The 21417-nt window shown below is 33.3% G+C and overlaps 1 protein-coding gene across 3 annotated transcripts in view; it reads right to left on the reverse strand.

The window, feature by feature from the left end:
* The window catches only part of LOC129232821 (GATA-binding factor 2-like), a 117758-nt gene that overhangs the window by 11698 nt on the left and 84643 nt on the right, over positions 1-21417 (reverse strand). For all 3 annotated transcript variants that reach the window (XR_008581398.1, XM_054866931.1, XM_054866923.1), the window contains exon 5: positions 11124-11249. Coding sequence is in view for 2 of the 3 variants with exons in the window: in XM_054866931.1 (XP_054722906.1) it covers positions 11124-11249 (126 nt within the window). In the remaining variant the exon portion in view is untranslated. The remainder of the gene's footprint in view (positions 1-11123; positions 11250-21417) is intronic.

A 21417-nucleotide genomic window follows, 5' to 3' on the forward strand; every position in this document is an offset into this window, starting at 1 on the left:
TATAACTACTTATTTGTACATACATTTACTCCATTGCTTTATTATTATCATCACACCTAAGTGCTAACTGTAGAATGCAAGAGTCATTGGGACACAAGACTTCTTATTTTCTTTAGGATGTATTACCCCATTCTCTCTGTAACTGCTTATATACGTTCTCCCCGTAAGTTTATCATTTCAATTAGACAAAATTAGGCTTTATATAATATAGCTGAGATATGTTCAAGTTGGACCTTGACAATCTTTACTTCTTTTGGGGGGTAATAGGGGAGAGTTGTTGGGGCTGAGTTGAGTTCTGTAACTTAGTAGTAGTTCAGTGAATGGATTCCAACTCAACCCTTTTCCTCTGAATAACCTAGAAAGAAGCAAATATTGTTAAGGTTGAACGATCAGAGCCACAAAATACAGCTAGCTCAGTAGGTACTAGGTCGTGAAATAAAAATTTAATATTTTATTTAAAATGTTTAAACTTTTCTGTTACATAATACACGAATTAGTCATACACTAAATCAAAGAAATTTCTTTTGGATAAAGGAGTGCAGAAAGTGTTATTTATGAATTCATTTTTAATGCGAATGCTACTGGTGCTTTCTCCAGCGTTTTCGCTGTTCATTTATTAAATATTAATCGCAACACTAAAATGCAGTCGCTACCGCCTTTATAGCGAAGCTGAGAAAGCGTAATTATTTCGAATTGCCAAGGGAAGGCAAAGCGCAGTATCTACAGAAATGTTTTTCTGAGATATTTGAAGAAGTACGTTTTAGATTGTATTCTAATAATCGAGAAATATCGGAATTTTACGGGGGGGGGGGGGGGGGATTCGTCTTTCGTGCTGTACTTTCAGCAAAAATCAAATAAGCAAGCTTGTACAACAAAGCTTAATAATTAAGCTTGATTATAATTATTATAACCGATAAGAAAAATGCAAAAAAAAAAAAAAAAAAAAATAGAAAAGAAAAATGAAAAATTCGCAAATACTGCTCTCCCACAGCAATTTTACGTAATAGTTGCAATTTCTTGTTTCATTTTACTCTATTAAACTTTTTGTGGCGTAATTACAGCTATAATGAAATTTTTATTCGGTCCCTTCGATTTCGTTATAACCGGGCGCGACTATATGAACAGAGCAAGAATTTCTTCTTCCAACCCTTTTACTGGAATTCCATCTGCAATGCATTAAAACCGAACTTAAGATACTCTCAATCATCCGACTTCCTACCCGCAATTGGAAACAATTATGGGGCTTATATTTTCAGTTGTAGCCTCATGGCGGCGCGGGTTCTATGTAACCGGTTTCACTTTCTCATTAACAGCCGGAATGAGTGATGAATGACATTTGATCCATTGACTCTTATACGGCAACACAAGCGGTCGGTGTAAAAATTTCGAAGAAACCACCTTCCCCCCTTTCATCTGAAAGAGCGTTTTTCTTTTCCGTTTAATTTCTTCTTTCTCTTGTGCTGTGGGGCAGAGTATTTTTAATGCTTTTCTTTCCATTGAATACGCGCACTTTCTTGAGAGTCGTTACGTATGCTGTTCCATGCCTGTTCACACATTCGTTTCCGTTCATCGGCATCTTTACCGTTTTCCGAGAACTTCTTGGCAGCCGTTGTGAACGCTTTCAATTTTTTCTCCCCCCTCTCTCTCTCTCTCTCTCTCTTTATCTATCTCTTTACGAAATACATCAATGATAGCTGCCAACCAATGATAGCTGTTCTCAGAAGCGTTTAAAAAAATTATAATTTTAAATTTTGAAAAAAAAAAAAAAAAAACTACTGTGTGTATGCATGCAGTGTCAAAAAATACTGAATTCTTATAAAAGTACTTTGTTACATCTAATTGCTATCACATTTAGCTAAACTGAAGTTGATTGATTTAAAACCTTTCTTAAACCATAAATCATCATAGCCTACGTTATAAATTAAAAAAATCGAAATTTCTTAAAACTACCAAAATACTGAATTAATTTCATGAAAGTACTTTGTTACATCTATTGCAATTAGAAATTACTATCACATTTAGTTAAACTAAAGTTAGTTGATTTAACCTTTCTTTAACCATAAATCAGCTTTTGTTGTACGCTATAACTCTATTAATATCGAAAGTTTTATACAATCATAGTATGGTATTTTTTTATGTATGTAAGGACTGTAATTGCTACCCCTCCTCCTCCCCCATCCTTGAATTATACTTTAACTGCGTTAGGTCATTCTACATAAATATGTATAAAAAGAGAAGCATTAAAAGTGCTAAAACGTAGAAATAAGAATTAAGAAGTGTTAAAGGATAAAAATAGGAATTTTTATAAGAACACATTAGAATATGTATTGTGTATAAATGTAAAGCACTAAAATAGTAGTAAATAAAAAAAATGAAACAGACTCAAAGATGTAAACGAAATGAAATTACAAAATTGGGCCTCTTGAAGCTGAAACTTTTGAACAAGTGCGAGATGAAGTTTGTATGTTTGCAAGGGAAAAAAAAAAAAACACTTTAAAGCAATCTGTTAGTTTGGAATTGATTTATTTAATATTGAATGTTTCTTTGAAACTTAAATTTAACTATCAGCTCTCCATTTTGCTACTAATTTCAATAACTTATTGGAAATAATTGCACATGTTTGAGGAATATCTCACGCGTTAATTTGAAGAATGATATCGCATTCGTAATTTATGTGAAATTTCTATGCGTTAAGTAAATTTTTAGCATCGAAATTTAAAGCCATTTTATGTTGTTTCAAATCCAAGGGAAAGCAGTGAATTGTGCTTGGTTTTAGCGACATTTGGCCCGCTCTGTGTTAGTTGCACAGTGATTCAGTTAAAAAGACCCTTTGTTGCACATTCTGCTCAGAAGAAAAATAGAATAGAGGGAAATAAAAGAAGCGGAAGTTGGATAAAAAATGGAACGACTGTCGGGCAAAAAATGATGCGGGATCATTTAAAAGCTAGTGAAAGGCTGAAATTGTTGACAAGAACTCAAAACATTTGTTCATGATCATCGAATGTAAGAAGACTGGAGTTTCAGTGTCTGTGAAGATTATCTGACGCAATGCATTCATTAAGTAAAAAGGGGAAAAAGTTTCGAAGAGGAAGAGAAAAAATTGTTAAAATTAAAAGGAAAATATTGATTTAAAATGCAAACTGAAATGATGTGAGTGAGACACAGTAGCATGCAACGGTTCTACTAATGATTCTATTATTATGCATGGTTTATCCATATTTCTATTAATTACTTTGCAATTTTATGCATGTAACAATTACAGAAAAATTAACGTCAAAAAGATTTCAAAATTATTTTTCTATTATATTGGATCTATGAAATTGCCAATTAAAATTTTTCACACCTAAATTTTCATAGAAAAAAAAACAATTAGCTTGATGATCTTAATTTTATGCTTAGTGATAAGTTTATAAATTAGGGCTGTGGTAGCTTGCAATTACAAATGTAAATAAATTTTCCCTTTACCATAAAGAACCTTTTTCCCACTAGTAAGATTATTGCAACATCTAGAAGTTAAAAATCTGGCTTGAGATATTAGAATTGTTTTAAAATTACGCCTAAGCAGGCCATTTCCCTAATTTTAAGTTTATAGTTGTAATAATTTCTATAGTTACAAAAAACATTACAATATGGTATAATTCCCAATATTACAATAAAAGATCGTCAAACCATTTGTGCATTTTCAGTCCTTCCTTAGGACCATAACCACTCTTTTGGCGCCGAGCACTGGCGCCAGGCCCGCGCAATAGGGGTGCTCTTGACATCGTGTTGACAAGAAGCATTGGTTCAGTTCAGTGTGGCATGCCTCCCTAAACAACGTTCCCTTTCTTTCAGGCATTATCTCTTTCACAGAAGCTAAGGGGGACTGTTTCGTTTTGAAGGCTTGTTTAGCTCTGATTTGTAGGCAGGTAATTCGTTTGCACGAAGGTCCCCAGTTCAGAATTAAGCAAAAGTTGTGTTTACTAGCGAGATAAATAGCCAGAGATTATCTGTGTTTCTCAAATTATGTGGATTTTAAGTTTAGTTTTGCACAATGCGGTTGAGTTTTACACAATTATTAAAACAAACATAAACATAATAGGTTTCGAACTCACATACATCAGCCAAAGAAATCCTGATTTTTGTTGAGTGGAGGCTTCAAAATAACTTCCTGGGCTTAATGTCCCCCACCCCTTCCCTTCTCTATCTCTCTCCCTCCCCCCCCCCCCATCATTAAATCCTATGCAGTAAAATAATAAGCATAAATAGGGTAACATTTCCCTTTTTTGCACGTATATAATTAACTATTGTAAGACAGATTTTTTTTTCGCCTTTTCCCATTCTATTAATATTATTTCGTTATAAAAAAGAACTTAAATTTTCCTAAGCAAGTCTTATGAATACTTCCTCCTAAAAATATGCAACAATTTACACAAAATAGGAGAACTACTCTTATTTCTGGAAACATGCAACGTTTAAATATTTTTACAATTTGGTATCACAATGCTTCTTGTTGTAAACTAAATAATGTTAAGCGGTAGCGCAACCAAAATTTCTCTCTTGGGCGGGAGTAGGTTACAGCAGTTCAAACATTACCATACTAAGATTGGCAATTGTATTAAATCCAAGGGATCTGGGGGTTAACGCCCCACCCCCTCGCCAATGTCAAACACTATCCTCATGTATCTTGGTCTGCCACGATTTCTCTTTCTTTCACTCACACATATGTGTGGGCGCATGTCTTATTAAAGGAATGCTTTCAAGAGTTCTGTAAAAAGCTTCTTTTTAAACCTAAGCTCTCAAAAAATTATTTATTTTATTTTATTAATTAATTAATTTTTTTGTGGTGCTTCGAATACACATGTATTTAATTTATGAATAAACTCGTCTGCAATTAACGCTTAAATGCAATTAACACTTTACGGGGCTAATTTAGGTTCACTTTTGTTGAAGCCCGCTATTTTGGAGATATTATTTAAAGGTAACTTAAACCTGTGAATCACTTCATAAATCCAACCTCTTGCTAGACTCCCGAAATCGGCAAATTAGAGTAAAGGGATTTATTATGAACTACATGTGACATTATGAGGCAGTGAGAAGCAAAGGAATGAAAGTGCCAAAATCGGAGATAATCTGGCAATGTAAGAAGAACTCGCCTAGTAAGTGCTGCAATACAGAAAGATTTAGAAAAAAAATGTCAATGAAAGTCTTCTACAATCTGAAATTAAAAACGCGTTTTTCGCAAAACTTTAAAAAGTCCACTTACATCCCTTTGCTTCTCACTGCCTCATACGAACTATTTGTGTGCTCTTCATAATCAAACGTCATAAAAACTCCCACACTTTTCAACACTGCACAACGATGTGTGTCCCATCAGGATTTGTCAGCTCGAAAAGAAACAAGAAGGCGATTAAGTTTTTAAAAAAAAAAAACGTAATCCTTTGGAACGTTGAATTCCGGAAGCCCCATTACTGGGCCGAGAACCTCGGCGTCGGCGTCGTAACGGGAGAAGGCCGAATCGGCAGGGGGCTCGGGCGCGTGCGAGGTGCCTAGAGAATTCTGAGAATGCCCCACGACGGGGCTCCTCACCCGAAACGACTGCCGGCGCCAGATACTCGTGTGCCCGGGTGAAAGGAGAATAGTCGGGAGAAAGAATAGAATAGTGCCGAGAAAATATGTGTTAGGCTATTTAAAAAACTAATAATTGAATAATCTTTTTTAAGAGAATTTTCTGATTTTTTTTTTTTTTTTGAGAAAATAAAAGAACATTCCTGCTTTAACTGTTTGTTATTTGCTCGGGTGATGAAAATGCATGTCAAAAGCAACGTAAAGAATATCATAGCGATCATTATATACAATATTTCGTTAAGAAAAAAACAATAACTGGAAAAATGTGAGAGGATTTATTTTGGAAAATAAGGATAGATTGAACAAAAATGTAGGTGTCAGATCAGAGTTTTAACGAAATTAAGTGTGATAACTTTGAAAGGCATATGAAAACATTTGTGTAACGTGAATAATTGTTTCATACGCAATTTTTGGGTTATTAGACATTATCGCATGTTATCTTAAAAATATAATTTTAAGAAGTAAATATATGAAATTGGATGAATTTTTTTTTTTAGATACCTACAAACACATGTAGTGATCTAATTTTAAATTTTTATTTTTTTTAGTTACTGTTATTATTTTTAATTATTTATAACATGATATTGTTTTTATTATATTGTTTAGTAATAATAATAATTATTATTACATTGTTTAAGAGTAATAATGATTATTATTATTAAACAATTATAGAATCTTCACATCTGCCTTCCCACAAAACGATTTTTTATAATATTCAAAAAAACTGGCAGATAGTTTACATAATAACTGCACGTTATCCCTGAGATTAAAGGTAAGAATAATTTGGAAAGAAAAAACATATTATACTTCTTAATTGGATTCATGAAGTACTCGATCTTTTTCTCCTCTAATTACTCAAGACCTTTCAATTTTTAGCTTCATAAGAAGGGAATGGTTCGTGCCAATCAACTTATAGCTACAAAAAATGTTTTTAATAAGCTTAGCGGTCTTTAAAAGCGCAGGCACAATCTTACTTGTTGCTCCGCTTTTACCAGTACATTACTAATTGCCCCTCAGAAGTTCTTCACAATTCGTTTCCTCAATCCTAAACATTAAGTCATAAATCCATAAAAGTTTAACTAAAAGATTTGCATAAATCCTGCTAGATTCCTGCATTTCACGAAGTGATAAGTTACGCCATGACTCTTTGTCGAAATTTGGGAAAACATAAGAAAGGGGCGTGGTTTCTCACCCTGGCAGTGCTTCGAGTACTGGCGACAAGCAATAAAACGGGTCATTAAATTTGGTAAGTTTGGCAAGATGCGACCAAGCAGGGAAGCAATTGAATTGCAATTCTAATACAGTTGTTCAAGTGCGTCAAAATTTCGGCAGCCGCTTTTCGGTTGCGTCATAATGTGAGTATTATGGGGGACTTAACTGTCGAATTATAGTCGTAGTCACGCACAAATATCACTGGGAACGATTTCAAGTTCAATTGCCTTGATTTTTATCGAAAAAAATTGTTTAATTGAAGCATCCATGAGTGTGGTGTGGCGGAAAGTATAGTGATCATTCAACGCATCTGCAAAAATTGTCGTGATCGGGACTTTTATAAGCACGTTATAGCAAATATTGATATCAAACAATTGAGGAATTATTCAGTCTGTCCTTAACAGCGGAAGAAGTTCCTTTGAGCTATCTATCTGTAGTTGGTTCCTTTGAGCCATTTCGCGGCAAAAAGGACCCTCAGTCTCGCACATGATAGCTCATATATTTCATTAAAAATAATAATTTAGTGTCATCCATTCTTTTATGATGCAATTACAATTACCATTGCAATATATTTTATTGATATAATAATTTTGTTATTATTATTTTTTTAAAGCTGCAATTAACACGTAACACATTACTTTATAATATTAAGAAATCCAATGAAAAGAGCAGGAATATTCTATCTGATACAATGTATCATACAAGAAAGTATAGAGTGGAGTATAAACTAAACAAAATATGGATGAAAATTTGTGAGATGTGACAATTCTGAACGCAGTGTTCGATGGTCATTAAGCGAAACTGATTTTAATAAGAACAAAAGCAACTCGATAGATTTTATGATCATTCAAATGACTTCTTTAAGTGTTTTTCAATGGTTTTAATTATGTTTGCTGAATTATCTATCAATTGTTTTATGAGAAAAGAGGAGAGAGTGGTTTAAATATGATTTAAAAAAAAACCTGAATCGAAGAAAAAGATTTTTAAGTAAATAATAACATTAAAATAAATAAATAAATAAAAACAATTTTAAATAAAACGCGCGTTAACATTAACTTTTAACACAGTTTTACAGTTTTAAAATGCATAAAAGTGTGCCAAATTTTATCAAACGAATACTGATTTTTCTTATTTTTATTTATTTATTTATTTATTTATTTTTTGCTCTCAGGCAGCAGGCATCGAGTTTTATAAAAGAGATATTAGTTGCCCCCCTCCCTCCCAAAAAAAAGAAAAAGGATTTTTTAGTGCTGGATATTCAGTTTGTTACATGTAGCGAAAAGGATAAAAATCGTTTGAATAAGACTGAAAAGTAGCAGAAAAAAAGTAATATTGAGCTGAAGAAAAAGGGAGGGAGGGGGGCGAATATTTAAAATGCTGATTTATAACAAAGTATAAAAAGTGTTTGAATAAGATTGCAAATACCACAGAAAAAAATAATTATAATAAGTAGAAAAATGAAAGAAATATTTTTTAAACGAGATGAAAATAAATCGTTCAAAAAAGAAGAAAAAAAATACTGAATTCGAGAAATTATTCATGAGGAGGAATTTATAAAAATTTAAGCCTCCACAAATATGAAGTACGGAATTTATTATTGGAGAATAGATAAAATTAGAACCTCAAAATCAAATTTAAAAATGAAACAAAAAACATCTTCAGAAAATAAGTTTTTTTCTGCTGAGTTAGGATAATTATTACAAATGCCTATTACTTGTGTATGTAAGAACCGAAATCATTCTAGTGCTGTGAGTGAAATAAAAAATAGATGTCCCACCCTCCCTATTCGCCTTGACTGGTAAGAAAAACAAACACATCCCAACAGATTTATTCGTCCTCCTCCTCTCTCCAAACATGACAAGAGTGATCCTCATTGTAAGTTTTCCTAATCCATCCATTATAACACTGACAACCTCTGAATTCAAGAAAAAAAAAAGTGAGCAAGGGGGAAGAAAAAAAAAAGAAAGCTTGAAGAACAGCCTGGTCACTTAGAGAAGAATTCAACTCCGAACTGACCCCTGGAGAGTAAACTGCCTCTTCCTGTCAAAATGTCGCCATCAGAGTCAAACTGACCACCAACTTTACCTCCGACCCTTTTCCTGTATACCCCCAATGTTTGCTTCAGGAAGAGGGTGTCTGTCTGGGTCGAGGCGCCATCGGACGCCGTAAATTCTGTCTGTTTGTCGCCACTTCATTATCCACCAAGAAAAAGCAATAATGTCCCAAGCGTAAAGCATCTTGACTAATTGGTGCTACTACTCACCCGGAAAGAAAACATGAGATCGAATGTTGATGATAAAAATCTCTAACCTCGTAGGGTGATGAATTCCCCCCTTGAAGGGATGACTCGTCTGCATTCATATAACTGAGCGGAAATTACGCTTGATTGTTTACTAACAGCGACAAAATTGTAAAGACGATGCTTTCACTGACATTTTTATTTATTTTTATCCTTTTTATTTCTTACAGTGAAGAAATTTTCTTTTATATAAAAAAGAGTTATTCAGAGAGATTGTGATCACACTCACACGCCCCAAAAAATTCATGCATAAACAAATGTAAATCGGTTAACGGAACATTTTATTCGTCACACCCGTTTAAAATGTGACGGAATAGTAAATACAAAATTTGATAAATCAGTGCTTTTTCCCCAATATAAAACATAAGTTACTAAACAAAGAAAACAATATTTTGCTCTGTTTTAAAAATAACTAATATACTTTAAATGGGTCTGTTTTTTGTTTTAAATGGTGGGGTGCCTCAACAGGAAGTAATATGTAATATATAAATATTTTAGAACATACAATATGCGTGGATGAGGAAATGCTGACATATTGAGGTTTATGATTCATTATAAAAAGATTCGACTATATTAGGAACAATTTAGCTCAGTTTTTGTTTTCTTTCTAAGAAATGTTTGAAACAGAAAGACATTAGATGATAAGAGTCCAAATATTTTTAGTGACTTGAAACTAAGCGTAATCCCAAGAAAAATAAACAAAAGTTGAATATTACCAAACGCATTCAATAACTTTCCAAAAATGAAACGCATAGGCAACAAGACATCAGAAAAAATGAAACTTCAGCCTCTTCGCCTCGACTGGATATGAATAGCAGTGGCAGAAAGATCTCAGGTAAAAGTTCGTAACGAGACAGGTATGTGGGGGTGAAAAGGCAGCTTTGACCCCAAGGTCACGCCTTTCCCGCACCTCAGTGCACTCCCTCTGCAACCCCCCATATATCGGTGCCTTTCTGATTTATGATCACTGAGCAAATAATTATAGACGGGGGACTTGGCTGGAGTTTATCAAAGGACGACTTCGCAGACACATATTACGCTCAAAAATGTTCACCCACTTTTTTTATTCCTCTCTCTCTTTTTTTCTTTCTTTCCCTCCCCTCTAATACCTCTTCATACGAAGCGTAATCGTATTTGTGCTTGCGCGCTTGGTTCAAACTAACTGTCGCTCAATTTCGGTGTGTTTTGGTGTGCTTGAGTGTGTATTCGTTAGAAGCTGAAGACGTTCTCAAGTAGTATAAGTGCGTATGTCACAAAATAAAACAAAATGGGACGAAGTAATTTATATTTTATGTGTGTTCAGTTTATCATGAAGCAATCAGAAAAGCTAAAAGGCTCCTTCTAAAGGAGAAACGTTTGATTCCTTCCACTACTACGCACGACCACTGAAGCTCGTTGACAATATTAGTATTTTATTATGTATACAAGTGAAGACAATAATTATAACCTCAGGAAAAAAATGCGACTGCGCCACTGGCGTGAGTGGGAAAGAGAGAGGAATTTTATGTGAGGGGGGGGGGGGAGGGATCAGCAATATGATGTAACAAAAAGGGGTTGTCTAAAACTGACACTGATAGAATAAATATCAAACAAGATTTATTTTCTTTTTCTTATTAACAGAATACTAAAATGTAATTTTTTCTTTTAATTTCTTTCTTACTTTTTTTTTGGTGTAAAAAATCAAAATTTTGTGCGTCCATTGGGCTTAGCTTGAAGAAACATTAGCAGGTAAGATAATACTAAACAGCTAAGTCACTTTTAAAGTCTTAGGAAGCATCAGCTGACGTGTAGATGAATTAAGACTTCCTGAAGTTTTGAATTCTTATGCACGCGATTTATTCCAAGATTTTGATGCATTTTTTCACGCGTGCCTTATATAAAGTTGAACTCGCATTCTAATCAGCGTAATTCTGCTGCTTATTACTGCGGAATTATTTAAAAAAGCAATCGGACTTTCATTACGACGAAGACAATAACGATGAAAGAGAACTAAACTGATACTTACATTGTGTAGTTTATAATAGAGGCCACAGGCATTGCATACTGGTTCACCGTTCTGATTCCTTCTCCAGAGAGTGGTTGTGGTCGTTTTACAATTCGCACAGCTCGTCCCTGCTCGCCGCGCCGCGGACTGTAACGGAAGAAAAGAAAAAATTAGCAAAGCAATAATGATTTCCCACTTTCAATGCAAAATAAGAAGATCAAACTGAGTGCAGAAAATGAAAATATTTTAAATTTGTCTGGTAAATAACATTAAACTTATAATGTTTTTAATCTTTCAATTGGGTGCAACGTAGATCAACCTCCTCGTGGTGAATCCTGGAAACGCTTAGCTGCTAAGTGATCTACAATTTTCCCCCATGTGATCCAAGCCCCTCTTAGTTCTTCTGGAACCCATGGATTGTAATCATTTGAAGCGCTGCCCTACGTTGTACTCCAAGAGTTTATGGCAACGATATTGATAGGAAGTAAGAGACCGAATGGGTTCATAGACTTTTTTTTACAGTCATTCTTTTGTTATTTCTTTGTTAATTTGTTTTGGATATCAGTATTATCTTTTGTGACCGCCATTGGAAATTAAAAATATATATAAATTTAGAGAAGGGATATTCTTATTAATAAATTAATTAAACGATATCCTTATTATTACAAGGATATAATTATTCAATGCAATAAAATACTATTTTCCATACACTACATAATCAGTATCAATAAATTCATAACTCACTATCTATAAGTATGCCCAAACATTAAAAAATGAAAAAAGTATCAAAAATGCCGTGTACTCGGACATGATTGAAATTTAAATAAAATAAATAAAAAACATAAATAAACATAAATAAAGTACTAATTGTTAGGAAAATGCTGGGTAGAATGGAGTCCCTTTAGCACTGCAGAAATTGTTCAACACACAACGAGAAAGTCGTAATCGAGCACTAGCGCAGAAGTGTTCAGTCACGATTCTCTTGGAGTTACTTTAAGATTTAAACTTTCTAATTTATTAGTTTTAGCGCACGAAAACAAACGAGATAGTTTTTAGTGACACCATCATTGTTAGCATTTGCATTTTTATATTGATTTTAGGTTTCTGAATTTTGAAAAAAAGTGAATCAGAAAATTACAAAATTTTCTGATTCACTTTTTTTTTCACTGATTCTTATATAGATGTTGTTTTTGATATTTATTGAAAGTTACTGTACTCGAGAAAAACAATTAATTGAAAAAAAAATGTGTGTTATAAAGAAATGTGATAGAAGTAAAACTTTTTTCTTTTCTTTTTTATGCATTCTGAACTGTTACCTCACCCGCATGTTTTCTCAGGCAAGCCACGCTCTTGTCCTTTCTGCGTCTGAACTAGGCATATTCACAATAAAATTGTATATTTTGATGAAGAAAATAGATTCTAAACTACGAGAAAACTAAACAATACTCGAAATCCGCTGTTTAACAATTGCCAAAAAAAAAAAAAAAAACAGTAATTTAAATTTTGTTAATATAAATTAACAAACTAAGGCTGAGAGTCAAAACTGAACCTAAGAATGTGGATTACACTTCAAACTGATGACTTGACGTGAATTAAATGCTTGCTTAATTTCAGTCTTGAAATTAATTTGTTACATTTATTAACAAAACTAAATTAATAATAACTATTATTTTTCTTTTTTTTTTGGCAACAATTAAAAAACATCTACGGCACTTCCACCTTACAAAATGTTTGCAGATCAGAACTTCGAAGCCCTCGCATCAGATGCTTCACTTCAAAAAAAAAGAAAAAAGATAAAAACTTTCAGCAATTCTTCTTTTAGTTTCGGACACTTTCGTACTTCGTGCATAACATCACAATACGAGAATATTAAATTTAATTAATTCTCCGAATTTAACTTTAATTGCCAAAACATCCTGTGATATGGTCTAATAGACAAGAGTTATAAGAATTAATAGCAAAGTCATCAGCTTCCTGCTCAATTCATTCGAACGATGAGCACCAAAATATCTGTCCCGGCTAATAAGTATGCTTCCCTTGTTTCTCCTTGGACTTGATAGCACAAGCTTGTACCATTGCCATAAACAGAATTATAATTTTCCAGCATCACAGAAACATCACTGGAATATATATTTTCGATTTTACTTGGTTGGTATTTTTGTTTTTTTCCCCTGCGTAATCTCCAGTTTGGAGGATAATGGTGTGGTTTGAATGTAGTGTTTTAGAGGGCAATTTTCAAGTGTTTTTCATGACACTAAAGGTAAAGTAACTGAATTCTTGAACATAGGCTCTGGTGTCTATTGCAAAGTGTAAGATAGAGAGGATTTTGAACTCGAAAGGAATACGATAAGAAAATTTTATTGCAAAAAGGGTTGTTCTGTTTTATAAACTTCTGACTGTTTCAAATATTGTAATTTTTAAACAATGTTTTATTTTTTCACTAGCAACTCTAAAATGTCTCTTAATATAACCAATTATCCAAAATACGATACGTGTTACGATGAACACGGACCAAATTTGGTTCATATATACACTTTTTTTTTACAATTCATGTTTTAACTAATAAAATATGATATGTAGAGAAATTGCAATGTTTCAAATACTTTGTATTCGTTTAACTGTTATTGCTATAGGCTTAAATTTCATAAAGAGGTGTATTGACTAAAAATAAAGCTTTTCGCTGTAACGATATTAACACGTGATAGTTTGGAAAAAGGTAACTCTTTTACAGCTTATAGAAACATTGTAATGCTTCAAATTTCATCATCTTCAACATCAGAAAGTCATTCATTTATTTTGATCTAATATTTAAAATTTTAACAATATTAAAATTTTTAAAACGTAAAAACAACCAGTTTTTTAACACAATTTTAAAATTTTTGAAAAGCAAAAAAAAAAACTTTTACACAATTTAAAAAATTTTGAAATGTAAAAAAACTTTATTTGCTATTTATTTACTACTTTTGCATTACGTAAGCAAAATAACTAACTTATTTTCAACTATTTTTAAGTAAAACATAAAAATAGTGAACCTAAACTCCGAGAAGCTAAGATTGCATCCAGAGAGGGAACTTTATAGCAAGAAAACTACCGGCAATTCCTTTTATACCATTATTTCGCTGAACCAGTCTTACCGACGACCGTTGTTCTAGGGAAGTACGTGGAACGGTTTCTAAAAACGTCGATTCGGGAATCATTAATTTTCGCAGTTGAGCGCTGCTCCAACCAGAGAAAGAAATGGCTCCTTCGATGGGTCAACTCCTAACTAACGATCGTTGAAAATTTAAGTGTTTTTTAGGCGTCAAAAAGCTGTCGCTACCGCATTTCTACGCGTACCCTGAACTAAAATGTACACCGAGTTATTAGACGTACTCATACGGAAGAGACGTAATATGTATTGCATATGTTGTGTTGGGCTAAGTGCTTTAATTTATGGTACGACGAGTGTTGAGATGAACTTTAAGTTGGACGGAAGTGAGAGCTCTGGCAAAGTTACATGAATTATGTCTGTGAAGAAAATACTTATTAAGGTTCAATTGTTAAAGTAGTGAATTCACTTTCATGCTGGGCACTCTGCATTTCTGAAGGTTTAAGCTTGAAAATGGGTAAATGTTTTTCAGCGCAAAAGTTTACATGTATGAGAAAAGCTACATTTATAGTCTAAATTAAACACGATCAATGAAAACAAAACACATTAAAAACATACATTTTTTTTTCAAAACTTTCAAAGACACTATCTAGTTATTATTATTATTATCATTATTATTATTATTTTATTTATTTATTTATTTACTTTTTTTTCTTTTTTTTTTTTTTTTTTGAAAATTTCCATTTACATATCAAGTTAAAGTACATGAATTGTCTTTGAAAAAAAAAAAGAAATATTGTAGAACTCTGTAGCTTCCATAGCAGTTGTTATAACATTTCAAAACTGCCTGCAAGTTAAAAAAAAAGTGTTTTTCAAGGAATTTCACAAATTAATTACGTATTCATGTATGATAGATTTTTTTAAAAAAAATAAGTGCATGAGTTTTGGGTGTCAAAGAGAGAGACTTCTATCAGTTTCATGAAAATATAAAATGGTCAGATTGAGAATTTCTTTCTTTTTCTTCCGGTTGATGTGACACGGACCCACTCTTCACGGTTTTCATACACGTCAGTCCTCCGAAATGAATTTCACTCTCACAGCCAGCCCTGCTACCTAAATCAAATGCGCTCTCCTCCAACCGAAGCAATCCATTTCAAATGCTATAACAATTTTCCTCGAAGAAAGGACGCTTTACGCACTTTGATTCCTTTTTCCGGGCCCAAAACTTTCCTCGCAGCCCAGCACACGCATTTGGGATTGATTTCAGTCTCTAATTTCAGTTCCCCGACTGCGAAAAGACACTCTCGGAACCTGACCTCAGTTATTCAACTGAGTAACGAGCATTAGGATTCCTTTATGGATGGATATAACGAGTGGAGTTGCTCTGACAAAAGGACCAACGAAGGCCTTTTCACATGCCATTTATCCGAAACTCTTTATTTTCAAGAGGCACGAAAGTTTTTTTTTTTTTTTTTTTTTGCCTTTGCTTTTTATGGGTTGCTATAATGCATATAACAACCGCCTAGCAGTTATTGGTATCCAAGAATGTTTCTGAGCATCCATATCGCCGTTAATTGATTTCCAAGTGCCGAGGAGGCGTTGGGTAAAAGCCTCTGATTTCATGTATAAGTTAATCGTAATCATCAATGCTTTGAAGCTTTTATCCTGCTTTAATTTCATTAGTTACTGACTGTGTTTTTTTTTTTTTTTTTTTTTTTTTAAATTTATCTCTTTGTTATTTCTTCCGATTTTATAATGGTTAGCGATTTTTTTTAAGTTTTAGCCTGCTAGTTTGGTGGATACTTCAAAGACAAAAGTTTTAAAACGACGCATCCTACTCTAAAACAAGGGACCTAGAGCTGAAGAACAATGCATTTAAAACGACACAGATATAATATATATATGCATTTATATCTTGATCAATATTAAGCTTCAAAAGTTAACTCACATTTAATTTTTACCACCATATCGTCCTTTCATGCAACTGTGTGATAACTGTTTAATTTTAACTGAAGTGTGCCCCCCCCCCCCCCCGACTTTCTAATTTTGACAAACTTAGGTTCACATGTGTGAGCGTCCCTCCCGTCTTCCGTCCTTTTTCTATTTTCAGGACTACACCACTGCTTTCATGGGTTTTATATTTAAAATATATATATATATATATATATATATATATATATATATATATATATATAATTAAACCAACTGTTAATCGACTTTGTTTAAACAAAATTAGGCTTTTCTCTTCGATTGCCTAATCTTATAAATAGATGATTGATAAAAAAAAACGGATAAAAATGCCGGAAAAGAGCAATAATTTGCCAAATTCGAACCCCCGCCCGATCATATTTCTTTCTACAAGAAAGAAGACAGAGGGTGGAGGGGGAGAAGCGCAGGTCCTACGACGCCGCAACGTCGTTTCCGAAGCCTCTGTCAGTGATTATCCGACCATGAAACGACAGCCAAACGAGAGAGAGAGAATCTCTGACCTTCTCTCCCCAACTTCATCCCTGTCTTCTCCCCTTTCACATCCCCAAACATGTAACTGGTGTCGGAGATGCATTTACAGGTGACTTCTACTGTAACTGAATTCGAACTCTACCCGATATCATCTTAAGTAGTACATGTAATTAATTTAAATGATACATTGAGAACCTTTCATGTGATGTGTGTTAAGGTTTTTGACGAAGTAGGACATGTGATTTATTGATTGAACGAACAATATTCAGTAGGTAGTTGTAGTGTAGGGACGGAATTACGGTCTAATTTCGACATTTCTGAATTCGCATATAAAATTAAAATAAACTACGTCCCCACTCCATATTTTAATGAAAATTTCATTTTTTTTTCGTGCCGGCGTAGATGAAATTGAAAATTTTATGCTCATAAATACCATTATGAAGTCAAATAAAAACATTTTGGGGATCAAAAAGTTTTGATTACAGTTTTTTATTTTCGTTATTTTGTTATGTTTTTTACTTTGCAGCCTAACGAGCTCTACATGCACCATGTAGGGCTACAAAAGGTTTTAGAGAAAAATATGTTTTTTTCTTTTGAACTAGGTTCATGTGTAAACTAAAGAAGCAATGTAAACTCATAACTATTTATTCTCTAAAATGCTAACGAAAACAATACTTTTAAGCGCGTCTTCAAATCATGGCGCAGATACACATAATACGAGACTTTTTTTTGAAAAGGGATTAAGTATAAATAATTGGAAAAAGCATTTGAAACTAGAACCCTTTTTTTCGGCACTTCTTCCAGATCATTTTCTATAACTGCGTAACAGTTGAGGATTCTATTGAAGAAAAGTGAAGAAAATTAAAAGATATAACAATAAATTCTGATTAAAATTAAAGCATTTTGGGACCTCCTTTTATTCGTTCTATCAGAGATTACTTTTGCATTGCCAAGTACGAAGAATGGGGAGCTCCCTGGTTAATGAGGAAGTACTTGTTACCTATTAATCCCTCTGTTTCAAGCATTTACAAGAAGGTGACTGTACCACCCTGATCGCCTGTCCACAGCAACAGCTAGCGAAATACCAACCCATCTGCCGACACAAAAGATAAATGATGGAAAGGTCTTCTACGAAGCAATAACTAACCACTATCCACACTGAAAATAATTAAGGTCAACATAAACTGAAAGGAAAAAATGGTAGTGACCTTTTTCCTTTTTCCCCTTTGGAAGGTGCTACTCTCATCACGTTTTCTATCCGTAGACGAAGAAAGCAAAAGAACGACAAAGAAAAGAGAAAAAATATTTGAGAAACTTGCTAATTGCTGTTGAGAGCCCACAAGCATGCTCATGCACTGGGCAGCCCTTCTTGGTTAATTGATGGCATTTCTCGTCTTCCCACTTTTACATTTATTAGTTTTCCTTCTTGAAGGGAGGGTTGAGTCTGCATCTTCGGTGGGGTGCATGTCTACCAAAAAGCGAGTGACTAGCGGTTTCAGTTAATGGTAAAAACGCCTATTTAGAAGTGTCCAAATAGGAAAACTTATGACGACACCGAAACGACACAGGGTCAATATTAATGCAGTGGTTTTCCTCATAAAACCAAACTGAGCTGAGCAAAATTCCAGCCTCGTAGCGGATGATGACTTTTCTCATTTTGATATTTTAATAACTTGTTGATGAAAGATCACACAAGCTCGAATGAGGATTTTTTTTTTTTTTTTTTTTTCATCTTTCAACCAAACAGGATTTCTTTCTTTGAAACCGTACTCAATATGCTTTCAAACAAGAGAACTTATTAACAAGAAGGGCAGTTGAATCAGTGGGCGCTCCCAAACTTCATTGAGAAAGCACTGAATCCGAAAAAAATTCTTGAAGAGCCAAGCCTCAAAATGGAATTTCGAAAAGTCAGCGTCTTTGGTGTATCATTATGGAGGACACCGTATTAAGTTAGCACTTTGACCTTAATATTGTCCTTTTATTGACTCGAAGTAAGAATGTTAATTTTGCCTCGTTGAAATGTACGTATGTATACATATCCAGGTTCTAGAAAGTTTCCAACATATATTAGCTACAAATATTAATTGTGATTAGGCCTCTAAAGAAAGACATAATTGCATTTTTAAGCCACTATCAGTTAAAAAAATCTCTTTTCCTCCTGATGATTTTCTGAATTAATGTCTAACATTTACCAATGCGACCAAAAATAATTAAGTATTGGGTCGGACACGGGAGCTTCTGTTTTGTGCGGAAACTGCACAAAATGGAATTAAAATTAGTGGCTAACTAGATTATTTTTCTTTCCTTTCAAATTCCTCGTCTTTAACATTAACCGTTTTGCCTGTAGTGAATAGATTTTTCTTCTACGAAATAATCCGTGATTACAAACAACTGAACAGTTCAAAATAAAATGGATTCATTTGTATCATATACAGGGTGTTCCGTTTTAACCTTTACCTGGAAGACCTTTATTTCCGCAACCGTTAGTCTTAGATGTATACTTCCAATCGTAAAAATGTTCAAAATCAGATGCAGTTAAGATATTGAAAGTTTAATGCAAAAATAAAAATGAGTCAAAAAATCAAAATTCAACTTTTTATTCGGGCCCTAGGTCCCCTAACAAATCTTTAGAGAAATAATCTCCATTGAAAACTATTACTGACACAAAAGCTAGAAGTTTGTTTGACCAAAACTCGAGGAGATATTTCAGTTTAAAGTTTTAAGGGACCATACAGAAGATGAGATTGGAACTTATCGCCCTTTCAGAAGAATGTCAGGTCGTCAAAGTCAGAAAATCAAGGTATTTTTATTTTTCATTGCTGTTCAAAAATAAATGTAAATGTAATGCCGTGTTACGCAAAACACTACAAAACCTCGAACATTTTGAAAAACCATACTCTATGCACACACATAACTTTAAACTCTTGTTAACCGCTACATTTTCCCCCAAAAGGTGTTATTCTCGGCGAATGAAAAGTGGTGTAAGTCACAAAATGCTGCGTTTCATATCTCGCTGAATATTGGTCGGACTAATTTCAAATTTCTTGCATGAGAATTATTTTTCAATGGAGATTATTCCCTAAATATAAGTTAGGGGACCTGGGGACCGCATAAAAAGTTACATTTTGTATTTTTTGACTTATTTTTATTTTTACTTCAAACTTTCAATATCTTAACTCTGCATCTGATTTTGAACATTTTTGCAATATTAAGTATACATCTAGGACTAACGGTTGCGAAAATAAAGGTCTTGCAGGTTAAAACGGAACACCCTGTATATAGAATGGAAGTGTACTTGTACTTTTATTCTTAGCATAATCGAAGTTTTTGAGGAAAATAGCCCCGAATTACGGATTTTAAATTTCTTGTGTAGAGCAAGCAGTGCTGAAGTAGGAAAAAAATATTTAGGGAACCCACCAAAAGAAAAGGTGGTAAAAACCAATGTACATTACATTTCCATTATTTTTCAAAAAAAAAAAAAAAAAAAAAAAATCCCAGATATTTGGTGGAATGCGTCCCCACCCTCTCTAACTACAGTACTGAGTGCAAATGATTCATCCCATTTTTAATAGAAAATGAAATCCGATTTAAATTATTATTAAAATTAATCCTTTTAATCAAACTGAATGCAAAGAGGTGTGAAAAAGGTTATCAACCAAGCAAGAAGTGCAAACATTCGCAACTTAAAAAGAAAAAAAAAATCACTTTTCTTCAAATTAACAAAGTGCAATTCGAAATATTGTTTCAAATGGACAAACAGTTTTCAAGCTCTATTAACTCAGTGTTCAAATATATGCACATTGTAAACACGGCCCGACTAACTAAAAGTGAGGCCCAAGGCCCACAATAATTTGGAGGTTACCTGAAGGCTATTATTTTAAAAAGGTGCGTGATTTTTGTATAGTTGTAATGCTACGCATAATTCTTTAAGTAATTTGGGGCCCCTTAGGAAGAAGGGGACCCAGGCCCAGGCCTAGTAGGCCTGTGCGGTAATAAGGCCCTGATTGTAAAAATAGTAATAGCAGTTAATTCTAATCTTCACTCTCTGCAACAGAGTAATAGTTAAATGCATGAAATTCAATAGCTCTTCCTCAAACCTCCACTTAAAATGCTTTTCTACAGCTACAACGCATCAATAAAATCTATATCTAAATATTAAAATCTTGCTATTTATCGAAAAATAATTTCATTCAGTCTTACAGTTATTTATTTTTGTTTATTTTATCTTGTATCATACAAAACGTACGAAAATGGTTGTGAAACTAAAGGGGAAAAAAAAGAGAATGAAATACGAAAACGAGTTCTTTATTTATTGCATTTTTAGCAATATAAAAAAGAGATAAACGAAGAATGGCATTTACGTTCAGCAAAAATTAGATTCTTAATACTTAAAAACAAATTTTAAAAATTACGTATTGTCTGTAAACAAACTTTAACATTAATAACATATATAAACTTTTTTCAAAAATCAATTAATGTAAGGAAAAAAAGTTGCAATGAGAACTGTATAATTATTACGAAATACATCATTCAACCCATCTTAAGCTGTAATTAATATAATTATGCAATACATTTCAATTGCTTGAATTAAGAGAGAATTTTTTTGAACAATCTTGAAAGTGCTTTTATTGCCTATCAATATCATGTCAAGAGAACATCCAACCCATCTTAAAGTCATTAACTCGCGAAGAACAATATGAAAAGTGTTCGATTCATTACCAGTTTCTAAACCGATGATCAATCGCTTTCATTCAAAGCCTTTTGGTC

Source organism: Uloborus diversus, chromosome 1 (genome assembly GCF_026930045.1).
Source record: "Uloborus diversus isolate 005 chromosome 1, Udiv.v.3.1, whole genome shotgun sequence".
NCBI lineage: Eukaryota > Metazoa > Arthropoda > Arachnida > Araneae > Uloboridae > Uloborus > Uloborus diversus.